General features: G+C 46.0%; 1 protein-coding gene across 1 annotated transcript in view; it reads left to right on the top strand.

The window, feature by feature from the left end:
• The window catches only part of yif1b (Yip1 interacting factor homolog B), a 74,657-nt gene that overhangs the window by 4,433 nt on the left and 48,161 nt on the right, over positions 1–22,063 (top strand). Inside the window, exons 2-4 of the mRNA XM_084338485.1 lie at positions 3,639–3,738; positions 3,911–4,040; positions 5,839–5,943. Coding sequence (XP_084194611.1) covers positions 3,647–3,738; positions 3,911–4,040; positions 5,839–5,943 — 327 coding nt within the window. The 5' untranslated portion in view covers positions 3,639–3,646. The remainder of the gene's footprint in view (positions 1–3,638; positions 3,739–3,910; positions 4,041–5,838; positions 5,944–22,063) is intronic.

Raw genomic sequence — 22,063 nt, 5'->3', positions numbered from 1 at the left:
TTTTTTTTAAATGTATATTCCTGTAGTTTTGACCTAACCAGATGTATCATGACATGAGCGTTACTACTATGAACAAAACAAAGCCAAGAGAACAGTTTTGACTCTTCAAATAAAGTGACTATATTTATTTTTCCAAATAAATATAATTTGAGTCAATCACAAAATTCACAATCCGTCAATGTCATTAACAATGTGTTTCCCTGAACAATGAGTGAACTAAAAACCAACAGGTATTGTGCTTTGTCAGCAGATAAAACATTTGACGCTATAGGAGAGGAGACTGTTGTGGTCTTGGTGCATGAAACAACTATTACTTGGCATTTATAGGACAGCACGCCTAAAAAATAATTAAATAAACCAAACAAATCATCTCTGTCAAACGTCTTTCATTTAGCAAACGCCTCGTCAATAGGTACAAGCCGCGCCGGCTCCTTTGCAGCTGGCTTTGGATTCGCTGCAGCTTAGCCTTTAGCTGCTCGGCGCCGTCGTCGGATTTTAATACACCATCGTAGCGGTGGTGATGTTTCAGGTGACTTATTATTAGGTTGGATGTGTTATAGCTTGTTGCCCCTTTCCCTCCTTGTGGAACTTCTGCATTTGTTACAAATAGCAAGCGAACTGTTTTCCTCTGAAACTTTGAAAACGTCCCACACTACCGACGACGCCATGTTTGTTTACCATCTGTGCTGCTTCTGAAAGTTAGGTGGCTACGTCACAGCCAGGCATGAGAAAGGGAGCGCTGGATTTGTGAAAAACTCCCTCTTCCTAAACCACACGCTATCAGTCGTACCACAGTACTGGCAAAACGGGAGGAGCCTAGAGTAAAAACAAACGCCCTTCATCCCAATCCACCCACACCGGATTTCTTTTAACCAAAACATTTATTATATATTATCGGAGCTATCAATAATGTTATCGGGTTTATCGGGATGACGTCATAATTGCTGATATCGGCCCGATAATTATCGTGCATCCTTACAAAAGACTCATGCATTTAGCATTTTCTTTTTATCAATCAATCAGACAAATGTATAGAAAAGCTTTTATTATAACCATATAACAAAAAATTATATTATTGTTTATGAAAATGTTTTAGCCCTATGTAGGGCTGGGCGATATGGAAAAAAATCATATCGCGATAACGATATGATAATGTTATCATATTTCTCGATATCGATAATTATCGAAATTGTTATAAGTATAATATTTTTTTTTTTTTTTTTAACAACAGATGTATGTTTATTTTGCAGCAATTCTTTGTCGTTGCCGCCATCTTTAGTGTTACATCCCCTCACACTCCAGTTCTCAGGCTGCAGCTGGTTTAAAAGCGAAAGTAAACCGGCTTCTCTGCTGGCTGTGGCTCCAGGGGAGTTGAACAGTTCTGGCTCTGCTAGTTTATTTTCGATCTTTTGGCGCTTTTTTGGTGGACAAACCACCGCACATGTGCACCGTGACTCGTGACTGGAGTCTAGTTCTGCTACCACACATAGCTGTTTCAAACTGTATTTTAAATTAGAAAGCAAACAAAATAAATGGACAAGAGAAAAATAAATCTCAATTTGGTCAGTATTGTCATTTGGACAAGCAAAGCCATTACTTTAAGTTGCAGGCAAGAAAGACAAGTCTGTCCACTGTCTCTGGTTTTAAAACTGCCCTGTTGCAGGTCACAAAAAAAAAATATTCAAAAAAAACAAAAAAAAAACAAGTTTTCGATTTTTTTTTTTTTCGATATTCTATATCAATTATTAAAATATATTGCGATATTTATCGTTATTGTTATATCGCCCAGCCCTAGCCCTATGCTTGACTTTATTATTTTTAGGCATGGCAACAAAAAATAAAAATAAATAAATGAATGAATAAATAAAATATTAAATAAATAAATAGGCTACACGTCTCTTTTTTTGTGTTACAAATTGTGCTCACCGATATGAACATAGGCCTCTTTACTTACTTAAAAAAAGGAAACATCAAGAAATGTATGGTATTCCACCATGCCATGTGTGTGTTTTTATTTTATAATGCTCATGATTATTGCTGAAGTCTTGAGTCATACAATACTCACTGGCTTTCATAACCTAACAGACTAACTTGTCTTGCTCAAGACTTTTTAGAGTTTTAATAAGAGAGCACTATCTCTCAACCAAAGCAATTCATGGTAGAAATGGGGGACCCTGATGTAAACAAGACGAAAGTCTTTCTCTGATCTTCATCCCCTTAACAATTGTGTGTATTGAGCTGTACTGATTGACTGTACCTATTCTGCAATCTGTTAATAAAGTTTTCATTCATTCATTCAGACGGCAACAGAACAATTTTGATTGACAGTCGATTCTGCCAATTACGTCACACCGCTTGCACCCGCCTCTGCTGTTCTTACCACCAATCGGCAAGCGCTTATTCTTTTTTTTTACTTCCGGGAAGTCCGCCATTGTTTTACGCGAGAGAACCACAAGAAAACGTACGCCCACGAGTAGACTACCAGCGCTCCGCAGGAGTACCAAACGAGGCTTGATGATTTTACTGCAACGAATAACGTATAACTGCAACGTTATAATAAAAGCTTTTCTATACATTTGTCTGATTGAAAAGTTTATTAACAGATTGCAGAATGGGTACAATTCAGTAGGCTCTCTGAGCAAAGGAAGGAACTGAGCTATGAATGACCAACAAAGACAATGCCAGCTAGCTAATGGTCGGGTAAATATGCTGATGCATATAACGTTAATGCCACAAAACGAATGCCTTTGTTAATCATCATAAGTAACTTTGATGCAGTAGCGTGTGTGTGTAGGGGGGCGGGGTTGTGCAGGTCGCTTGACTGAAACTTTTTTCAAAGTTTGAATGTGTGGACCAGATTGACGCGACACAATCCTCTAACGCAAGGGCAAAACATCACGATATCCACGATACGTTTAAAAAGTGTATCGTTAATGAACTGTACCCGATATTTATATAATATCGTCATATCGCTCAGCCCTAATCTTGTATCTCAATGGGACTTCCTGGTTAAACAAATAAAATAAAAAAGTAAAACAAATTTTTTCCTCTCTCTCCATCCCTCCCTCTCTCTCTCCATCCCTCCCTCTCTCTCCATCCCTCCCTCTCCCTCTCTCTCCATCCCTCTCTCTCTCTCTCCATCCCTCTCTCTCTCCATCCCTCCCTCTCTCTCCATCCCTCCCTCTCTCTCTCCATCCGTCTCTCTCCATCCATCTCTCTCTCTCCATCCCTCTCTCTCTCTCCATCCCTCCCTCTCTCTCCATCCCTCCCTCTCTCTCCATCCCTCTCTCTCTCTCTCTCCATCCCTCCCTCTCTCTCTATCCATCCCCCTCTCTCCCTATCCCTCTCTCTCTCTCTCCATCCCTCCCTCTCTCTCTATCCATCCCCCTCTCTCCCTCTCCCTCTCTCCATCCCTCCCTCTCTCTCTATCCATCCCTCTCTCCCTCTCGCTCTCTCTCCATCCCTCTCTCTCTCCATCCCTCCCTCCCTCTCTCTCCATCCCTCCCTCTCTCTCCATCTCTCTCTCTCTCTCTCTCTCTCTCTCTCTCTCTCTCTCTCTCTCTCTCTCTCTCTCTCTCTCTCTCTCTCTCTCTCTCTCTCTCTCTCTCTCTCTCTCTCTCTCTCTCTCTCTCCTACAGACTCTAAGATGCGTCAGAGGTCTGTTCCAGCTGCAGCCCCAGGGAGCTTGTTTGAAGACACCAGTGGGTTGGGGCCTGGAGGTCAAGCTGCACCCAGCAGGTAGGTGGGAGGCGCGCATCATTGAGGAGGGAGGGATAGATGGAGGGATAGATGGATGGATAGATGGAGGGATAGATGGAGGGATAGATGGAGGGATGGATGGTTGGAGGGTTGGCTGACTGACTGACTGATTTACTGAATAGCTGACTGCTGCTGTTGTGTTGTGTGCTAGGAGCCAGCAGGCCAGGCCTGAAGCAGGGGTCTTTCCTGGCCAGTCTCTCCTGTCGGACCCCATGTCCAACCTGGCCATGGCGTATGGAAGCTCTCTGGCCTCTCAGGGACGCCAGATGGTGGACAAGAATGTAAGAACCGCTGACACACAACGAGCTGAACGAACACTACAGTTTACCTGGAGCCCTATTCCATGTCAGTTCAACACATGCAGTACACCTCCGAACCACTAGATGGCTGTGCTGCGTTGTGTTGTACAAATGGCTACATTTTCAGACTTCCTCTGCCAGTCTTTCTTCGCCCTCAAGAACATCTACTACTGGTTTGTGGAAGATTCCCAGCAACAGCCAAAAGAAAATTGGGGATGCAGCCGCTGCTAATTACGCACAAAAGCTATGGAACGCCTTACCTATGGACATTAGGGAGGCTAGATAAAGCTATGGAACACCTTACCTATGGACATTAGGGAGGCTAGATAAAGCTATGGAACACCTTACCTATGGACATTAGGGAGGCTAGATAAAGCTATGGAACACCTTACCTATGGACATTAGGGAGGCTAGATAAAGCTATGGAACACCTTACCTATGGACATTAGAGAGGCTAGATAAAGCTATGGAACACCTTACCTATGGACATTAGGGAGGCTAGATAAAGCTATGGAACACCTTACCTATGGACATTAGGGAGGCTAGATAAAGCTATGGAACACCTTACCTATGGACATTAGGGAGGCTAGATAAAGCTATGGAACACCTTAACTATGGACATTAGGGAGGCTAGATAAAGCTATGGAACACCTTACCTATGGACATTAGAGAGGCTAGATAAAGCTATGGAACACCTTACCTATGGACATTAGAGAGGCTAGATAAAGCTATGGAACACCTTACCTATGGACATTAGAGAGGCTAGTTAAAGCTATGGAACACCTTACCTATGGACATTAGAGAGGCTAGATAAAGCTATGGAACACCTTACCTATGGACATTAGGGAGGCTAGATAAAGCTATGGAACACCTTACCTATGGACATTAGAGAGGCTAGATAAAGCTATGGAACACCTTACCTATGGACATTAGAGAGGCTAGATAAAGCTATGGAACACCTTAACTATGGACATTAGGGAGGCTAGATAAAGCTATGGAACACCTTACCTATGGACATTAGGGAGGCTAGATAAAGCTATGGAACACCTTACCTATGGACATTAGGGAGGCTAGATAAAGCTATGGAACACCTTACCTATGGACATTAGGGAGGCTAGATAAAGCTATGGAACACCTTACCTATGGACATTAGAGAGGCTAGATAAAGCTATGGAACACCTTACCTATGGACATTAGAGAGGCTAGATAAAGCTATGGAACACCTTACCTATGGACATTAGGGAGGCTAGATAAAGCTATGGAACACCCTACCTATGGACATTAGAGAGGCTAGATAAAGCTATGGAACACCTTACCTATGGACATTAGAGAGGCTAGATAAAGCTATGGAACACCCTACCTATGGACATTAGGGAGGCTAGATAAAGCTATGGAACACCCTACCTATGGACATTAGAGAGGCTACAAATGTATCTCTTCACCTTGCCTTACCTGCCACTTACTCATTACATTATGTCTTTTTATGTATATTTTACTGCTGTGAAGCACTTTGGGCTTTTATTATTATTATTATTATTATTATTATTATTATTATTATTATTATTATTATTATTATTATTATTATTATTATTATTATTATTATTATTATATCTTGCCTACATTGGATGGTTTTGACTAACTGTAATGTACTTAACGTGCAGCTGAATGATCTAGGAGAATACAAATATGAGATCCGGATTTGGTATCAACAGATGTCCCTAGTTGCCTGTTTGTAAATTATGTAGATATAAATGTTAAAATGTGTGTGTGTGTGTTTCAGTTGGATCGGTTCATTCCTGTCTCTAAGCTGAAGTATTACTTTGCTGTGGACACAGTGTATGTTGGAAAGAAGTTGGGTCTCCTCGTCTTCCCCTACATGCACGAGGTAGGCCTCCTGAGACCCTATACACCTACATATCTCTGTAACCTGCCCTACAGGCCTCCTGAGACCCTATACACCTACATATCTCTGTAACCTGCCCTACAGGCCTTCTGAGACCATATACACCTACATATCTCTGTAACCTGCCCTACAGGCCTCCTGAGACCCTATACACCTACATATCTCTGTAACCTGCGGCGTGGCTCAGGGGTAGAGCGGGGCGTCCAATGATCGAAGGGTTGGTGGTTCGAATCCCGCTCAAGCCCATGTCCATCCCATTGCCGTTGTGTCCTTGGGCAAGACACTTAACCTACTTGCCTCGTATGAATGTGTATGCATGTGAATGAATGTTGGTGGTGGTCGGAGGGGCCGTAGGCGTTGATTATTCGCCACGCTTCCGTGAGTCTGCCTCAGGGCAGCTCTGGCTGCAATTGTAGCTTACCACCACCGGTATGACTGTGTATGAACGAATAATGGACTCTGTGAAGCGCTCTGAGTCAGAGCAACAGTCAGTCAGAGAAGAGCGCTATATAAATCCAATCCATTATTATATCTCTGTAACCTGCCCTACAGGCCTCCTGAGACCCTATACACCTACATATCTCTGTAACCTGCCCTACATGCCTCCTGAGACCCTATACACCTACATATCTCTGTATCCTGCCCTACAGGCCTCCTGAGACCCTATACACCTACATATCTCTGTAACCTGCCCTACAGGCCTCCTGAGACCCTATACACCTACATATCTCCTGTAACCTGCCCTACAGGCCTCCTGAGACCCTATACACCTACATATCTCTGTAACCTGCCCTACATGCCTCCTGAGACCCTATACACCTACATATCTCTGTAACCTGCCCTACAGGCCTCCTGAGACCCTATACACCTACATATCTCTGTAACCTGCCCTACAGGCCTCCTGAGACCCTATACACCTACATATATCTGTAACCTGCCCTACAGGCCTCCTGAGACCCTATACACCTACATATATCTGTAACCTGCCCTACATGCCTCCTGAGACCCTATACACCTACATATCTCCTGTAACCTGCCCTACAGGCCTCCTGAGACCCTATACACCTACATATCTCTGTAACCTGCCCTACAGGCCTCCTGAGACCCTATACACCTACATATCTCTGTAACCTGCCCTACAGGCCTCCTGAGACCCTATACACCTACATATCTCCTGTAACCTGCCCTACATGCCTCCTGAGACCCTATACACCTACATATCTCTGTAACCTGCCCTACAGGCCTCCTGAGACCCTATACACCTACATATCTCTGTAACCTGCCCTACATGCCTCCTGAGACCCTATACACCTACATATCTCTGTAACCTGCCCTACAGGCCTCCTGAGACCCTATACACCTACATATCTCTGTAACCTGCCCTACATGCCTCCTGAGACCCTATACACCTACATATCTCTGTAACCTGCCCTACAGGCCTCCTGAGACCCTATACACCTACATATCTCTGTAACCTGCCCTACAGGCCTCCTGAGACCCTATACACCTACATATCTCTGTAACCTGCCCTACAGGCCTCCTGAGACCCTATACACCTACATATCTCTGTAACCTGCCCTACAGGCCTCCTGAGACCCTATACACCTACATATCTCTGTAACCTGCCCTACAGGCCTCCTGAGACCCTATACACCTACATATCTCTGTAACCTGCCCTACATGCCTCCTGAGACCCTATACACCTACATATCTCTGTAACCTGCCCTACATGCCTCCTGAGACCCTATACACCTACATATCTCTGTAACCTGCCCTACAGGCCTCCTGAGACCCTATACACCTACATATCTCTGTAACCTGCCCCTATACACCTACATATCTCTGTAACCTGCCCTACAGGCCTCCTGAGACCCTATACACCTACATATCTCCTGTAACCTGCCCTACAGGCCTCCTGAGACCCTATACGCCTACATATCTCCTGTAACCTGCCCTACAGGCCTCCTGAGACCCTATACACCTACATATCTCCTGTAACCTGCCCTACAGGCCTCCTGAGACCCTATACACCTACATATCTCTGTAACCTGTTTAACAAAAATTGGAGTGATCCAACGAATGTGAAGGAATTATCCAATCACTGCTCCCCAGAACTGGAATATATAACCATCAAGTGTCGTCCTTTCTTCCTCCCGAGGGAGTTAACGGCGATCATCCTGGTCGGAGTGTATATTCCACCGCAAGCCAACAACAACGCCGCGCTCTCCAGACTACACGACGAGGTAAACAATATACAAGCGACGAACGTTAACGCCGCCATTTTAGTACTGGGAGATTTCAATAGCGCCAATCTGAGAAAGGTATTGCCTGATTTCTACCAGCATGTGACTTGCAACACCAGAGGCGGTAACATCCTAGATCACTGTTACACGCAATTTAAAGGTGGCTACAAGGCTCATTCTGATAGTGGCTTTGGCAAGTCAGATCACGCATCCATTTTCCTTACACCAAAGTACAGACAAAGAATTAAAAGTACTCCCGTAGTCTCGCGAGAGGTGCAGAAATGGGATGTGACGTCAGAGGATACACTAGTGTCAGTGTTTCACAACACAGACTGGATTGTATTCCGCGACACAGATAACATTAATGCCTACACGGAGACAGTGCTGGACTATGTCTGTACTAGGGTGAAAGAAACAATCCCCACTACCAAAATGAAAGTTTACCCAAATCAAAAACCCTGGGTAGACAAATCCGTCCGTGAAGCTCTGAGAGAGCGCACCAAAGCATACAATGACGGCCTAGTGGCAGGCAACATGAACGACCACAAGGTGGCGCAACACAACGTAAGGAGGACAGTGTCAGAGGCCAAACGGCGCTACAGGGATAAAATTGAACTCCAGTTTGAACAAGCTGACTCTAGAGCTATGTGGCAGGGGCTCAAAACGATGACAGACTACAAAGGCGCCTCCCTCAAACTGAACAGTGACATCTCCTTAGCAAACGACCTCAATACCTTCTATGCGAGGTTTGATGCTGGTAATAACAACACCAGCTCACAAGCCTCGGCAATGGGGGGGGGGGGGTCGGCTGCTGATGGAGGCGCAGTGTTCAGGGTAACAGAGCATGAGGTGAGGCGGACCTTTAAAAAAGTGAATATCAGGAAGGCAGCAGGTCCGGACGGCATCTCCGGCCGCGTCCTAAAAGTCTGTGCCGACCAACTGGCCCCAGTATTCACTGACATATTTAACCTGTCCTTAGAACAGGCTGTCATCCCCACCTGCCTGAAGAAGTCCACTATTATCCCTGTACCCAAAAAATCCAAGCCTGCTTGCCTCAACGACTACCGCCCTGTAGCTCTCACCTCCATAGCCATGAAGTGCTTTGAGAAGCTAGTAAAGGGCTACATCTGCTCCTCCCTCCCCATCAACATGGACCCCCTGCAATTTGCATACCGCCCCAACAGGTCCACGGAGGACGCCATATCCCATGTGCTGCACACAGCAGCATCACACCTGGACAAGAGGCAGGGGAACTATGTGAGAATGCTATTCATCGACTACAGCTCGGCATTCAATACCATAGTCCCCTCCATACTCATAGCCAAGCTCAGGGACCTGGGCTTGGGCTATGACCTCTGCCAGTGGGTCTTGGACTTCCTGACTGGCAGACCCCAGGTGGTGAGAGCAGGCAACTGCACCTCCTCATCCATCACCCTCAACATAGGGGCCCCCCAGGGCTGTGTTCTGAGTCCCCTCCTCTACTCCCTGTACACACACGACTGTGTGGCTCAGCGGAGTAGCAATACAATCGTCAAATTTGCTGACGACACAGTGGTGGTGGGCCTGATCTCTGCCAACGACGAGAGGGCCTACCTGGAAGAGGTCAAGGTCCTGGCGGGATGGTGCCAGGAAAACAGCCTCTCCTTGAACGTCAGCAAAACAAAGGAGATGATTGTGGACTTCAGGAGGTCGGGGGTCAAGGACTACAGCCCCCTCAGCATCGACGGGGCACCGGTTGAGAGAGTCAACAGCTTCAAGTACCTCGGAGCCCACATATCCGAGGACTTGAAATGGACCATACACATTAACAGTGTGGTGAAGAAGGCACGACAACGCCTCTACTTCCTCAGGCGCCTAAGGAAGTTCCAAGTCAGCCAGAAGATCCTTAAGAACTTCTACTCATGTACAATAGAGAGCATCTTGACCGGCAACATCACCTCCTGGTTTGGGAATAGCACTGCAAAAGACCAAAGCAGACTACAAAGAGTGACACGTTCAGCCGAACGCACAATTGGAGGGGGGCTCCCCACCCTCCAGAACATTTACTACAAGCGTTGCAAGGGGAAGGCTAAGAGAATTATTAAGGACTCGAGCCACCCGAACAACTGCCTCTTTGAACTGCTGCCGTCAGGCAAGCGATACAGGAGTCTCAAGGCGAGCACAGAAAGACTCAGAAGTAGCTTCTATCCCCAGGCCATCAGGCTGCTAAACGAACAATGAATGAACACTACACAACAACAACCACCAAACACACATAGCACACACATCCACACGCACACACTCACTTTAAACAAACACACTGTAGCACCCACTACACACACTTTATAGCACACACCCACTTTAAACAAACACACTGTAGCACCCACTCCCCACACTTTATATTTATGGATGAAGGATTGCACTACAACTCGTACACCTTACTGTAAATTGTACCTAAAATTGTACCTCATCCCATTTCTGCTTTGCACTAGATAGTACTGTACATTAGTACACTGCATAGTTGTGTATTGTATATTATATGGTAACTCAGAACATTGTACATATGTCTATACCGAACAACTGTGACCTCATTTTCTTCTTCTAAATTCATGCTATATTATGTTATTATGTTATTTGATACTATCTTGTCTAGCACAGTCTCTGGAGCGTAACAGTAAGAAGCATTTTGTATGAAAGTATTCTGTACTTCTGTATGACAACTATTAAAGAACTTGAACTTGAACTTGAACTTGAACCTGCCCTACATGCCTCCTGAGACCCTATACACCTACATATCTCTGTAACCTGCCCTACAGGCCTCCTGAGACCCTATACACCTACATATCTCTGTAACCTGCCCTACATGCCTCCTGAGACCCTATACACCTACATATCTCTGTAACCTGCCCTACATGCCTCCTGAGACCCTATACACCTACATATCTCTGTAACCTGCCCTACAGGCCTCCTGAGACCCTATACACCTACATATCTCTGTAACCTGCCCTACAGGCCTCCTGAGACCCTATACACCTACATATCTCTGTAACCTGCCCTACATGCCTCCTGAGACCCTATACACCTACATATCTCTGTAACCGGCCCTACAGGCCTCCTGAGACCCTATACACCTACATATCTCCTGTCACCTGCCCTACATGCCTCCTGAGACCCTATACACCTACATGACTCTGTAACCTGCCCTACAGGCCTCCTGAGACCCTATACACCTACATATCTCTGTAACCTGCCCTACATGCCTCCTGAGACCCTATACACCTACATATCTCTGTAACCTGCCCTACAGGCCTGAGACCCTATACACCTACATATCTCTGTAACCTGCCCTACATGCCTCCTGAGACCCTATACACCTACATATCTCTGTAACCTGCCCTACAGGCCTCCTGAGACCCTATACACCTACATATCTCTGTAACCTGCCCTACAGGCCTGAGACCCTATACACCTACATATCTCTGTAACCTGCCCTACATGCCTCCTGAGACCCTATACACCTACATATCTCTGTAACCTGCCCTACAGGCCTCCTGAGACCCTATACACCTACATATCTCTGTAACCTGCCCTACAGGCCTCCTGAGACCCTATACACCTACATATCTCTGTAACCTGCCCTACATGCCTCCTGAGACCCTATACACCTACATATCTCTGTAACCTGCCCTACAGGCCTCCTGAGACCCTATACACCTACATATCTCTGTAACCTGCCCTACATGCCTCCTGAGACCCTATACACCTACATATCTCTGTAACCTGCCCTACAGGCCTCCTGAGACCCTATACACCTACATATCTCTGTAACCTGCCCTACAGGCCTCCTGAGACCCTATACACCTACATATCTCTGTAACCTGCCCTACATGCCTCCTGAGACCCTATACACCTACATATCTCTGTAACCTGCCCTACATGCCTCCTGAGACCCTATACACCTACATATCTCTGTAATCTGCCCTACAGGCCTCCTGAGACCCTATACACCTACATATCTCCTGTAACCTGCCCTACATGCCTCCTGAGACCCTATACACCTACATATCTCCTGTAACCTGCCCTACAGGCCTCCTGAGACCCTATACACCTACATATCTCTGTAACCTGCCCTACAGGCCTCCTGAGACCCTATACACCTACATATCTCCTGTAACCTGCCCTACATGCCTCCTGAGACCCTATACACCTACATATCTCTGTAACCTGCCCTACATGCCTCCTGAGACCCTATACACCTACATATCTCTGTATCCTGCCCTACAGGCCTCCTGAGACCCTATACACCTACATATCTCTGTAACCTGCCCTACAGGCCTCCTGAGACCCTATACACCTACATATCTCTGTAACCTGCCCTACATGCCTCCTGAGACCCTATACATCTACATATCTCCTGTAACCTGCCCTACAGGCCTCCTGAGACCCTATACACCTACATATCTCTGTAACCTGCCCTACATGCCTCCTGAGACCCTATACACCTACATATCTCTGTAACCGGCCCTACAGGCCTCCTGAGACCCTATACACCTACATATCTCTGTAACCTGCCCTACATGCCTCCTGAGACCCTATACACCTACATATCTCTGTAACCTGCCCTACAGGCCTCCTGAGACCCTATACACCTACATATCTCTGTAACCTGCCCTACAGGCCTCCTGAGACCCTATACACCTACATATCTCTGTAACCTGCCCTACAGGCCTCCTGAGACCCTATACACCTACATATCTCTGTAACCTGCCCTACAGGCCTCCTGAGACCCTATACACCTACATATCTCCTGTAACCTGCCCTACAGGCCTCCTGAGACCCTATACACCTACATATCTCCTGTAACCTGCCCTACATGCCTCCTGAGACCCTATACACCTACATATCTCTGTAACCTGCCCTACAGGCCTCCTGAGACCCTATACACCTACATATCTCTGTAACCTGCCCTACATGCCTCCTGAGACCCTATACACCTACATATCTCCTGTAACCTGCCCTACAGGCCTCCTGAGACCCTATACACCTACATATCTCTGTAACCTGCCCTACATGCCTCCTGAGACCCTATACACCTACATATCTCTGTAACCTGCCCTACAGGCCTCCTGAGACCCTATACACCTACATATCTCTGTAACCTGCCCTACAGGCCTCCTGAGACCCTATACACCTACATATCTCTGTAACCTGCCCTACAGGCCTCCTGAGACCCTATACACCTACATATCTCTGTAACCTGCCCTACAGGCCTCCTGAGACCCTATACACCTACATATCTCTGTAACCTGCCCTACAGGCCTCCTGAGACCCTATACACCTACATATCTCTGTAACCTGCCCTACAGGCCTCCTGAGACCCTATACACCTACATATCTCTGTAACCTGCCCTACAGGCCTCCTGAGACCCTATACACCTACATATCTCTGTAACCTGCCCTACAGGCCTCCTGAGACCCTATACACCTACATATCTCTGTAACCTGCCCTACAGGCCTCCTGAGACCCTATACACCTACATATCTCTGTAACCTGCCCTACATGCCTCCTGAGACCCTATACACCTACATATCTCTGTAACCGGCCCTACAGGCCTCCTGAGACCCTATACACCTACATATCTCTGTAACCTGCCCTACATGCCTCCTGAGACCCTATACACCTACATATCTCTGTAACCTGCCCTACAGGCCTCCTGAGACCCTATACACCTACATATCTCTGTAACCTGCCCTACATGCCTCCTGAGACCCTATACACCTACATATCTCTGTAACCTGCCCTACAGGCCTCCTGAGACCCTATACACCGACATATCTCTGTAACCTGCCCTACAGGCCTCCTGAGACCCTATACACCTACATATCTCTGTAACCTGCCCTACAGGCCTCCTGAGACCCTATACACCTACATATATCTGTAACCTGCCCTACATGCCTCCTGAGACCCTATACACCTACATATCTCTGTAACCTGCCCTACATGCCTCCTGAGACCCTATACACCTACATATCTCTGTAACCTGCCCTACAGGCCTCCTGAGACCCTATACACCTACATATATCTGTAACCTGCCCTACAGGCCTCCTGAGACCCTATACACCTACATATCTCTGTAACCTGCCCTACAGGCCTCCTGAGACCCTATACACCTACATATCTCTGTAACCTGCCCTACAGGCCTCCTGAGACCCTATACACCTACATATCTCTGTAACCTGCCCTACATGCCTCCTGAGACCCTATACACCTACATATCTCTGTAACCTGCCCTACAGGCCTCCTGAGACCCTATACACCTACATATCTCCTGTAACCTGCCCTACAGGCCTCCTGAGACCCTATACACCTACATATCTCCTGTAACCTGCCCTACAGGCCTCCTGAGACCCTATACACCTACATATCTCTGTAACCTGCCCTACAGGCCTCCTGAGACCCTATACACCTACATATCTCTGTAACCTGCCCTACAGGCCTCCTGAGACCCTATACACCTACATATCTCTGTAACCTGCCCTACAGGCCTCCTGAGACCCTATACACCTACATATCTCCTGTCACCTGCCCTACATGCCTCCTGAGACCCTATACACCTACATATCTCTGTAACCTGCCCTACAGGCCTCCTGAGACCCTATACACCTACATATCTCTGTAACCTGCCCTACAGGCCTCCTGAGACCCTATACACCTACATATCTCTGTAACCTGCCCTACAGGCCTCCTGAGACCCTATACACCTACATATCTCTGTAACCTGCCCTACAGGCCTCCTGAGACCCTATACACCTACATATCTCCTGTAACCTTCCCTACATGCCTCCTGAGACCCTATACACCTACATATCTCTGTAACCTGCCCTACAGGCCTCCTGAGACCCTATACACCTACATATCTCTGTAACCTGCCCTACAGGCCTCCTGAGACCCTATACACCTACATATCTCTGTAACCTGCCCTACATGCCTCCTGAGACCCTATACACCTACATATCTCTGTAACCTGCCCTACAGGCCTCCTGAGACCCTATACACCTACATATCTCCTGTAACCTGCCCTACATGCCTCCTGAGACCCTATACACCTACATATCTCTGTAACCTGCCCTACAGGCCTCCTGAGACCCTATACACCTACATATCTCTGTAACCTGCCCTACAGGCCTCCTGAGACCCTATACACCTACATATCTCTGTAACCTGCCCTACATGCCTCCTGAGACCCTATACACCTACATATCTCTGTAACCTGCCCTACAGGCCTCCTGAGACCCTATACACCTACATATCTCCTGTAACCTGCCCTACATGTCTCCTGAGACCCTATACACCTACATATCTCTGTAACCTGCCCTACAGGCCTCCTGAGACCCTATACACCTACATATCTCTGTAACCTGCCCTACATGCCTCCTGAGACCCTATACACCTACATATCTCTGTAACCTGCCCTACATGCCTCCTGAGACCCTATACACCTACATATCTCTGTAACCTGCCCTACATGCCTCCTGAGACCCTATACACCTACATATCTCTGTAACCTGCCCTACAGGCCTCCTGAGACCCTATACACCTACATATCTCTGTAACCTGCCCTACATGCCTCCTGAGACCCTATACACTCAAAAAATTTAAACATGATTCTCATTTATTTGAAAAAAAAAAGGTTTACAGCCGTTTGCCTTAAATAATGTTTGGCACACAAAGACCGAACTGACTCATAGCGGGGCGCCCCCCCCCCACCACAGCCAACGGCAGAAAGCACAACACAGTCCACACAGATAGCTTTGAGCGCGGGAGAAAGAAATATCAGATCAACGCAAGATTTTATATATAGTGTTCTTACCTTGTCTCTGATGTAATGCAAAAAAAAGAATCCAATTATCTGATCGCCATTCCAGTTATCCACAGCGATCCTGTCCCCGACATTACCGAGCGTTACACCTGCTGCTAGCTTCCCCATACATACTGTAGTCTGCTAGCTTCCCCATACATACTGTAGTCTGCTGCTAGCTTCCCCATACATACTGTAGCCTGCTGCTAGCTTCCCCATACATACATACATACTGTAGTCTGCTAGCTTCCCCATACATACTGTAGCCTGCTAGCTTCCCCATACATACTGTAGCCTGCTAGCTTCCCCATACATACTGTAGTCTGCTAGCTTCCCCATACATACTGTAGCCTGCTAGCTTCCCCATACATACATACTGTAGCCTTTTAGTTTCCCCATACATACATACTGTAGCCTGCTAGATTCCCCATACATACATACTGTAGTCTGCTAGCTTCCCCATACATACTGTAGTCTGCTGCTAGCTTCCCCATACATACTGTAGTCTGCTAGCTTCCCCATACATACTGTAGTCTGCTAGCTTCCCCATACATACTGTAGCCTGCTAGCTTCCCCATACATACTGTAGCCTGCTGCTAGCTTCCCCATACATACTGTAGTCTGCTAGCTTCCCCATACATACTGTAGTCTGCTAGCTTCCCCATACATACTGTAGCCTGCTAGCTTCCCCATACATACTGTAGCCTGCTGCTAGCTTCCCCATACATACATACTGTAGCCTGCTAGCTTCCCCATACATACATACATACTGTAGCCTGCTGCTAGCTTCCCCATACATACATACTGTAGCCTGCTGCTAGCTTCCCCATACATACTGTAGCCTGCTGCTAGCTTCCCCATACATACTGTAGTCTGCTGCTAGCTTCCCCATACATACTGTAGCCTGCTGCTAGCTTCCCCATACATACTGTAGTCTGCTAGCTTCCCCATACATACTGTAGTCTGCTAGCTTCCCCATACATACATACTGTAGTCTGCTAGCTTCCCCATACATACTGTAGTCTGCTAGCTTCCCCATACATACATACTGTAGTCTGCTAGCTTCCCCATACATACTGTAGTCTGCTAGCTTCCCCATACATACTGTAGTCTGCTAGCTTCCCCATACATACTGTAGTCTGCTAGCTTCCCCATACATACTGTAGTCTGCTAGCTTCCCCATACATACTGTAGTCTGCTAGCTTCCCCATACATACTGTAGTCTGCTAGCTTCCCCATACATACTGTAGTTTGCTAGCTTCCCCATACATACTGTAGCCTGCTAGCTTCCCCATACATACTGTAGCCTGCTAGCTTCCCCATACATACTGTAGCCTGCTAGCTTCCCCATACATACATACTGTGGTCTGCTAGCTTCCCCATACATACTGTAGCCTGCTGCTAGCTTCCCCATACATACTGTAGTCTGCTAGCTTCCCCATACATACTGTAGTCTGCTAGCTTCCCCATACATACATACTGTAGCCTGCTAGCTTCCCCATACATACTGTAGTCTGCTAGCTTCCCCATACATACATACTGTAGTCTGCTAGCTTCCCCATACATACTGTAGTCTGCTAGCTTCCCCATACATACTGTAGTCTGCTAGCTTCCCCATACATACTGTAGCCTGCTAGCTTCCCCATACATACTGTAGTCTGCTAGCTTCCCCATACATACTGTAGCCTGCTGCTAGCTTCCCCATACATACATACTGTAGTCTGCTGCTAGCTTCCCCATACATACATACTGTAGTCTGCTAGCTTCCCCATACATACATACTGTAGTCTGCTAGCTTCCCCATACATACATACTGTAGTCTGCTAGCTTCCCCATACATACTGTAGCCTGCTAGCTTCCACATACATACTGTAGTCTGCTAGCTTCCCCATACATACATACTGTAGTCTGCTAGCTTCCCCATACATACTGTAGCCTGCTGCTAGCTTCCCCATACATACATAATGTAGCCTGCTAGCTTCCCCATACATACTGTAGCCGGCTAGCTTCCCCATACATACTGTAGCCTGCTAGCTTCCCCATACATACTGTAGCCGGCTAGCTTCCCCATACATACTGTAGCCTGCTAGCTTCCCCATACATACTGTAGCCTGCTGCTAGCTTCCCCATACATACATACTGTAGCCTGCTAGCTTCCCCATACATACTGTAGCCGGCTAGCTTCCCCATACATACTGTAGTCTGCTAGCTTCCCCATACATACTGTAGCCTGCTGCTAGCTTCCCCATACATACATACTGTAGTCTGCTGCTAGCTTCCCCATACATACATACTGTAGTCTGCTGCTAGCTTCCCCATACATACTGTAGCCTGTTAGCTTCCCCATACATACTGTAGCCTGCTGCTAGCTTCCCCATACATACATACTGTAGCCTGCTGCTAGCTTCCCCATACATACTGTAGTCTGCTAGCTTCCTGTTAAGTACCGGTCGTAAACCGAGGTCAGATTGATTATCCCATAACTCATTGGTCCGAATCCCAGCTTCAAGCAGCGTCCTGCAAAGTTTGGGACGTCTAGGACTCAATTGTGTTTATAAACTTCAGGGCTTAAACTCAGCCGACCTCGGCTCACACACAGGCACCCCCCTGTCCCCTCCAGTCATACAGTTGATTGATTGGAGTTGCGGAGTTTACTTTTCTTTATTTTGCTTTAATCTACTCGGTTGGCCGTAGAGTTTACTGTATGGCATTACTTGATAAAACCAGGCTTGCAGAACCCACCTCTCTCCTTAATGCATAATCCTATTTCTCCTTCTACTCCGTCTGGGGAAAGCCACACTCATGAGGTTTTTTTACATCATAAATCAGGCACATTACTGGTAAAGTTACAATGCAAAAAAACATCTCCATGCTTACCCGTCTTTTTGGGAAAAATAGAAGCAAACGTTGTTTCCAAAAGAAGATTGTTTTTATTTTTTAACAGTAGAAGATTACATTTAAAGGTTCAGTTTCATTTTTATAAGTACACAAGTTTCAGCTTACAATATATCAGGTTTCAGCATCTCCTCAAAATCTCTCAAAAAAGTCTGTTCCTTGAATGGGCAACCGTCTCTTTTATATCGACATTTTACCATATTTCCGATTGGTCTAAACACAGTGATGTCACAGGGATGTCATTTTTGTTTAGCAAACCAAAATACAATACATAATTCGTATGAACTCCTCCTTCTTTGTACTAACGTTACTTCTAGTTACCTAGTGGTTTTAAGTAACAGAAAGTCCCTTATTCCTTCAAAACAGACAACGGCTTTGTCTGTGGTGACCACGTGACATGGTACCATGCACGAGGCCCTCCATAGGATTTCTTATCAAGATTTCTTAAAGATCCCCTCCAGACAAACAGTTTTACACATCATTCTTTTAGTATAATTCTCTACTGACAGTTAATTATAAGCATGCCATTTATGAAAACTTTTACTGTACACATTAAACATTTAATTGATATATAGTTTTTTTAAGATTTCCTCTATAGTTTCCGGACTCCCTGTCTTTCAACCCTCAACCTTTAATTCCCTTCCCGTCTGAAAGGGTTAACATTTTACAGCTCTCTCTCCTCTGCTGAGGCCCACATTCCGCAGGTTGACTCCCTTTTGCCTGTTGTCTGTGAAGAACTGTGAAGAACAGGCCCCTTCTATGGAGACATTAAAGGCTCAGTTCCATTTTTTATAAGTAGAGCCATCATAGAGCTATCTTTCCAGAGTTCAGTTTAAAGATTTATACTGGTCATATAGGAACGACTCAGGATGTCATTGTCCAAAAGTGTCACTTGTTCTGTGGCACTTCACACCCACTCTGCCATCCTGGGAGGTCATTGTCCATCGTCAATTGAATAATTGAATAATGAAGCATATGATTACATGTGAAAAATAGGTATATAGGGCTATATTGGAACGAATCAGGATGTCTATTTCAAAAAGTGTCACTTGTTCTGTGGCACTTCACACCCACTCTGCCATCCTGGGAGATCATTGTCCATCGTCAATTGAATAATGAAGCATATAATTACATGTGAAAAATAGGTATATAGGGCTATATTTAAGCATTACATCACACGCAGGAGTGGTTTGTGACCAATAAACCATGCCTAGGGGTGGTTGTTAGGCCCGAGGCGCAGCCGAGGGTCGTTAGACCCCCCTAGGCATGGTTTATTGGTCACAAATCACGACTGCACGTGGTGTAAAGCTTTTATACAACTGCCAGATTCATCCAACCTTATTTCTATACAATAAACACACATTAATCGAAGATTTATTGAAAAAACCATCCGCCAGAAAAAGTAGTTCCCACAACTCCATGTGGAAGCAGCTTGAAGTGCATCCAACCAAACTAACACATCCAACTGTGTATTATTGGAATGATTGAGAGAAGTTGCCTCATGTGGAAGCAGCTTGAAGTGCATCCAACCAACTAACACATCCAACTGTGTATTATTGGAATGATTGATTGAAAATTTTATTACCAGATGCAGAATGGGTACAATACAGTACGGCTCATTATAATACACACAATTGTTAAGGGAATGCATAGGAAAAAAACGTTTTCTTCGCCCTATTTTTTTATTTATTTCTTTTAGCCTAAACTTAACCAGTTGGAAACCAGGGGTACAGTAATAAAATTAGCAATCAACCAATCAATCAATTCAATAGACCATGCTCACTTAAAACAGCGCTGCTTCTCTCTCAGTCTGACTCCCCCGCTGTTGCAGACAGGAGTGTGTGTGTGTGTGTGTGCGTGTGTGTGTCACAGTGTGTGTGTGCGTGTGTGTGTATGTGTGTGTGTGTGTGTGTGTGTGTGTATGTGTGTGTGTGTGTTTGTGGGTACGCCAGCGTCGGACAGTGAGAGAGAACGCTGCAGTCAGTAGCAAGAAGGAAGTAGAAATTTAAATCAATCAATTAATCTATCAATCAAACCGCGATTTTTCTTTTGTTCTAGATTGCCTCAAGACCCATCAATTACATCATCCAACATTGTTTAAAGGGCTAACACATTCCCCTTGACAGAATCGCTTCATATTTAGTCGTTTAGTCGCCATTAACATATCCATTTGTAAATATTATTGGCCACCTTCTTGTGATCCGGCGGAGTGATGTGATGTGGGTCGGTTGTGGGCGGGTCCTGGGCCAGCAGCGTGGATTGTTGCCAATAAAGACGTGTAAAATGACTGTTTCAGCCAATCAGAATCGAGAAATTTGCATGCCGTTGTATAATGTTACATAAACAACAAAAAAATTTAGAAATAGAAATCACTGTTCTTTTTTTAGAGAACAGGGCTTTTGCTTTTTTTGATTATATTTTTACCAACATTTTTATGTCATTGGTAAGGTGTTGTTGGATATTTTGATGACTTTCTTGCTTTCTTTGGCCTCTCGTACTCCGCCCAGCCTCTGGTAGATGGTGGTGAGGTACTTGTACTGGGGACTTCTTGTCTTGACCCCCCGGGTCGAGAGGCCATGGATCTTGGGTCTTGCAGGCTTTGACCTTTTTCACCTCCCCTGACTTCTTGACTGACCACACTCCTGTGCTCGGTGGAGGGCAGGACAGGATAAATCTTCGGATCCCTCCGCGCATAACGGAATCCAGATTCAACATTGATGTTAGACGTGCTCATCTTAGGGTAAAAGATCAAATCCACCCTATAATATTCGCAGCTGTTTCCCCAGCTCTTGACGGTCGCCCATGTCTTGCCGAGATTTGTGTCACCCTCTCGGGTAACCATGTAGATCTTCACCCAGGCCGGGAGGATACCGGCCCAGTTACCTCCCACCAGAACATGGGCGACACTGGATCTCACTTCTGACGCACCGTCCAAGTAGAAGAAATCCTCGAACGGCATCCTGGTGAAAGGGTCAGAATAAGGTCTTCTCCCTGGTTTTATTCCCACTATGTCAGTCCAACTGGCTGGGAACTTAAGCTCTTCATTTGTCATCATTCTTCCATTTTCTGCATATAACTGAGATCGTTGGCCGTCGTCTATAGCGTCCCATTTTCCTCTCTGGAGCG

Source organism: Notolepis coatsorum (assembly GCF_963971535.1).
Source record: "Notolepis coatsorum genome assembly, contig: SUPER_1_unloc_1, whole genome shotgun sequence".
In the NCBI taxonomy this organism is placed as follows: Eukaryota; Metazoa; Chordata; class Actinopteri; order Aulopiformes; family Paralepididae; genus Notolepis; species Notolepis coatsorum.
Note: the sequence above shows the minus strand (reverse complement) of the source record. Positions and strands in the feature narration are given on the sequence as shown.